This window comes from Morone saxatilis, unplaced genomic scaffold (genome assembly GCF_004916995.1).
Source record: "Morone saxatilis isolate NCDOM2014 unplaced genomic scaffold, NCSU_SB_2.0 Contig15, whole genome shotgun sequence".
Classification (NCBI taxonomy): Eukaryota; Metazoa; Chordata; class Actinopteri; family Moronidae; genus Morone; species Morone saxatilis.
The window spans coordinates 2252973-2258379 of record NW_023339707.1 but is presented as its reverse complement, the minus strand read 5'-3'; the positions used below and the strand labels follow the sequence as shown (position 1 = coordinate 2258379).

The 5407-nt window shown below is 39.2% G+C and overlaps 1 protein-coding gene across 1 annotated transcript in view; it reads right to left on the bottom strand.

The window, feature by feature from the left end:
• The window catches only part of dennd2da (DENN/MADD domain containing 2Da), a gene marked incomplete at its 3' end in the record, with an annotated part of 26075 nt that overhangs the window by 19490 nt on the left and 1178 nt on the right, over positions 1–5407 (bottom strand). The window contains 2 exon segments of the mRNA XM_035655875.1: positions 147–233; positions 360–426. Coding sequence (XP_035511768.1) covers positions 147–233; positions 360–426 — 154 coding nt within the window.

Sequence of the window (5407 nt, the reverse complement as noted above, 5' to 3'; positions counted from 1 at the left end):
TAAGCTGTTTCACAATAAATGCATCTCAACTTTCTGGTGCCCTTTTTATTTTATGGTCCCCTGCCCTCAAATAACCTGAGTCTGCCACTGCCAATGTTATCACCTTGGCAGATTTAAGAAAAGGAATTATGAAAATATATTTTTACCCTTTCTCGGTCCCTCTCGTACTGATGAAAAAGACCGCAACCCTCTCCGCCATCCAAATCCACCCTCTTCATTACTGTTGTGCCTTTCTGCGTAAAATTCACATTGACAAAACAAAACAGTGATCAATAACTAGAAGGCTGATGCAGGCATTAAGATCATTTATTCATTAGGACATTTTGCATCACTGTGAATATGTATTGTCTGATCCTTACTTTTAATACGGAGAGATGAGAAGCTGAAACTCCTCCTTGTGTTCGGAGACAGTGGCTGCTCTGAATTCTTAGAGAAAAGGGAACAAAGAGACACAATTTAATAAAATATAAAAAAACTAAAAAGTACATTTTTAATCCAGAGAGGATGTAACCTTTTCATTACGACAATTTCAACAGAGATTTCTAATATCTGAATTTTCTTTGGATGTTGATGGTGAACACAGGATGAATGTTAGTGTTTTTCATAACCTTTCAGATCTTTAGAGAAAGATGATGGTTTGGGTTAAAATAAGCCTTTAGTTAAGGTTAGGGGACATCAGGGTTACAATAATAAACACTTCCTTGAGGTTTGCAGCATTTCACTCGCCATCTTTGATTTTACATGATTTGCATTGACCTGAATGGAAGTAAAATTTGGTAAATGTTCATGTTTTTGTTGCTTTACACACGCTGCATGTTGTCATCTTTCCAAATTGAAAAATATGTCTTTTGTTATGTTTTCATTTTCAGCATTATTCCTTTTATAAACCTTGAGTGATTGAAATATCAAGGTTGGACTATCCCAGAGCAGGACTAAAGATATCCTAACATCTAATGGGCAGATTGCCCATTGCTCCATTCAAGATTGGAGTGAGTCACTGTCCCCAGCGAAGAAATTCAAGTAACTTGTTCACCACAAGTAAGGCAGGTTATGTAATGCATATTTAAGTCCCAGTCTGCAGTGATGTGGGGGTTTTACCAGACTTTTGTTCGTTCAACCATTGTGATCTTTGAGTAATGACTAAAACAATTAGATTGTGGATACTAGGAGCCAAAAATGATCCTCACAGGGTGTCTGGGCTAAGGCTTAGAGACAGAGAAAGGAGTGCTGACATCTGAATGGATGTTGGGCTACCTTGCTTAGCCACCATGACCCAGACCCAGTTAGGCTTTACAAAATAGACAAGTGGAGATTTTGGAAAATGTTGCTTCCCAGAGTAATTTGATCCATTCAGGTCATTGCATTATTTTCTCAGCTTGCTCAGACCAAATGATCAACTTTGCACAGTAGGGCCAGATTTGCCACAGTTTTTGCTGTGGATTATCATGGTATTCAGAGTACGGACCATATGGATTTTGAGCATCCTGCCAGCGTGCTTTGCCCCACTGGTGGCAAGTCTCAAAAAATATAAAAATAACCATTACAGCTTTAAACTCTTGTAAAGTGTTTTAACTGAAATACTGTACACTGCTGCTTATTTTTGTGTGGTTTATGTATGTTGCGCTGAGCCTATTAGACCCCAGTGTACAGGCTCACACAGTCTACTCTTTACTTGGCCGAATAGTTTGTTTCCTCCGCTGTGACCATGGAAACTGAAGTCAGCCTCTAACCCAAGTCACTGACACTAATAACAGTTTATGAATATCATTCCTTTACTACCACTAAGCCACTGTTGTTGCTTTGTTTTTTTGCTGAATTTCCAACAGTCAGATTGACTACTGACCCCTGTTTGAATCCTCTGCTAGAAGCTAATACTGCACGTACTGCATATGAGCATTATTGGTTCTGCATGGGAAGACACAGCCACTTATTTATAGCCGACCAAAATGACAGGACATGACGATGCCCTATGGGAAAACTCCTCAGCAATGCAAACCACCAGTGTATAAGTGGAATGCAGCAAATAGGGTTTGTAGAGCACAACACAAAGTATTTGTAATATTAGTTTGTTAAAGTAGTAAAGCATTTTTTTTTTTTTTTTGGTTTTCTGTCATTAGGGTAATTTCCAAAAATGTAGGTTTGGAACTCATCATTTCCTCATCACTTTCTGGCACAGGATAATTTATGTTTCTAGTTTGTTTGTAATAAATTAAAGAGCAACTGGGTGGTGAGGAAAAGCCAGGCAAACAGCGCCACCTACATTTAACAACAAAATATTGAATTGTTTGAGCATTGGAAGGTATACGTCTCACGATACAGGGGTTATGATTCAATATATTGTGATATATTGCGATCCTGTAAGCAAGGCGATATATTGACATTAAATTTAAAAAATCCAGTTTTTGGACAACTGTCATAGAATAAAGAACAGACCATTTTTTTAATGCAGCCAGAACAGTGGGATCTGCATTTGTATAAATGACATTTGCTGTAACATCCAACATCACAGTTTACCGTTTACAACACTGCTATCTAGTGGTTGGGGGTTTAACCACAAAAATATCACAAAATAAAATATCTCAATACAATATTTTATTACACTCCTAGTAAGAATGCTGATGTCAGTCTGTCTGTTGCGCACAAACAGGCATTATCGGTAGCCTTGCTCCCAAAGTTCAAAAATATACCTACCAACACAAGCTATCTGATTCACATGTATCTTTTTTTTTGTTTAATCTGCACACAAATGTAAAAATAACAATTTGGTTTAGCGGAGGGTTTACACATTCTAACAAACAACAGTCTATCCATCCACCCAGAGTGACGTATGTGGTGGTCATCTCCAACCAACAGCCCCTTATGGCCCGCTCTTAAATCTCTCCACTCTCTGCAGACTGCTGCCATAGCTGTAGCTGTAGCCTGAAGCTCTTCCACAGACCCCGGAGAGTTGGCCATGACTGTAAATGTGCTTCTAGTGACTGCAAAAGCTCCAGCTGTGCGGACACAGAGAGTGTGACAGCAGCGGCTCGAGTCTGGTTAGCTCTGTTTACCGGCAGCTGTACTACTGCTACACTGAGCGGCAGTCAGTCCATCACTCTGGTTGGTTACCTTTGCAATAGCAACAAGGCCACAACCCACTGTATGATTCTCTTTGCTGCAGCCCTAACATTCTCATGGGGGGTTGTTGTCTTGTGTCTGTCATTCTTTAATGTCACCTCAGTGAGCAAGCTGGACTACTAAGTTTTTCATGACGAGTCAACCTAATTTTTTTCAGGTGAGGCCGCCTAAAAAGAGGCCTCCCCAACATTTGTTGTGTTCTGCTTACTGAATGATGACAGGCAACTATCATGTTTTTCCCAAATGATGTACAGAATTTTCATTGTTATTTCAAATGGCCTAAAAAACAGTGCATATAGCTGCCGTAAATGAGGGAAAAAAAACCTAACTAGGTTTGGGCTAAGACCCCAAATGTTTACAATGTCTGGCTCAGCCCCTGGTCTTCAGCCCTGAAAGTACCCAGGATTTGCATTTCATATCAACTCCCCAGCAGTGCTCAAATGACGTTCCAGGAGCTCGTACTCCAAGCAGGCAGAGAACAGTGTATCCATCTGCCCTCAGCACCTCAGTGCAGCAGCTACAGCTACAGGTTGCCAGATAGGGTCGGTGAGTTCAAGTTTTGGTTTTAGTCTCTGGACACCCACAATGGTGCCAAACCTGGCAACCTCAGGAAGCTTTTAAAGCTGACTGCAGCCAACAGTTGTTTGTCAAGAAATTGTTCCAGCATGTACCTCGTCCTTAAACCATTTCTTCATTGTGTGTGCAAGGATTAAACAAACATGATACAGGTGCTTTGGAGGTGTTGGTAGAATGAACTTTGGACAGAGTCAGGCTAGCTGTTTCCCCCTCCCTCCAGTCTTTATGCTAAGCTAAGCCAACCAAACCTGATCCAAGAGCTGTACTTAAGATACATTTATATTAATATTGTTCATTTTACTTTAGAAACAAATATTTTGCATAAAGTTGAATTAAAGCCAGAGTGGTGTAGATTTGGAAATGAGTCCCACTGCTAACAAAAAAAGGCAGTAAAATTACAACACTAGAACACAAGACACTAATTTACATACAATCTCCACACATAGAGCCTTTAAATGAAATCAAACCCTGCTTGCTCCAGCCCTGAAAAAGCATATCAGACCACTAAAATGCAAATGGTATTTTAGGCCTGTAGCTAATGGCTGTTGGGGTGCCTTTATGCCTGTGCACACTTGTCTTTTCTCTAGCTTACCATTCACTTCAAAGAACAGATGGCTTTAGCCGACAAAATTGTTTGTTTCTTTAGCTTATCTCTTTAACTTAACCTCAATAAAAAACCTCAATAAAGTAGGTCATTATATTATCTGCATTGTAATTCCTTACTAGGGCAGAAATGCTCTTATTGTTTTTAATAAAAATTTTTTTACTGTGAAGCTTTCAGCTGCCATGTCTTCCATTCTCCATTCTTCAGAACCAGGGTTTGTCTTTTTAAGTGCCATTTTTCAATTTTCTAGTTTGTGCCATATCAACATTAACATTAACATTAAGTTGAATTATGACACCATCAAAATGTAAATTTCCAACAGAGCTGTAGTTTTTTTTCCATCCATATAGACAAAATGCATAGTAACATGTAAAATTTTTAGCCCTTTATCAGAGCATGTAATTATATACGAGAGCACTCTACAAGAAGGCTGCCATCCACATCTGAGTTGAAACCATATATAGCCTGCAGGTGCTTCAACTGCAGGGAGCAGGGTCAAAGAGCTCTTTAGTATTTCTGAACTATCTTGCACACTTGTTGCTAGTGTGCCATAGGTTAAGCTACTGCATGCCAATGAGTGGGAGCTGGTACTCTTCTACGGAGTCACCATGTTAAACCAGCATGTTTCTACAGTAGCCCAGAAAGAACAAACCAAACACTAGCTTTAGATATTGCATTTGCATGAAATAGTTTGAAATAATCCTACTAGATCTGTATATGTTTTAAAACCAGCCAGTGTTTGGTTTGTCTGTTCTAGGCTACTGTAGAAACATGGAGGATCTGCATGGTGGACTCCATGGAAGGCGTCTGTAGATAGAAACAGCTCAGTCTAAGGTAACGAAAACACAGCAATTCCTATTTTTAGGTGATACACTAATGAAAACATACATATGGATATTATATTCCACCTGTAAGGACAGTACTGTTACATTCTAACACTAAAAAGCACCAAGATTATTCAAATTATCTTGAGATCATTCATATAAACCTGAGGGGCCCCGAGTTAAAATCTAGTATGCCTAATGAAGTTACCACAACTTAATTACTAACTACTAACTAATACATACACATTGTACAGAAAGAGGTAGAGATAAGGGTTGATCAGTATGG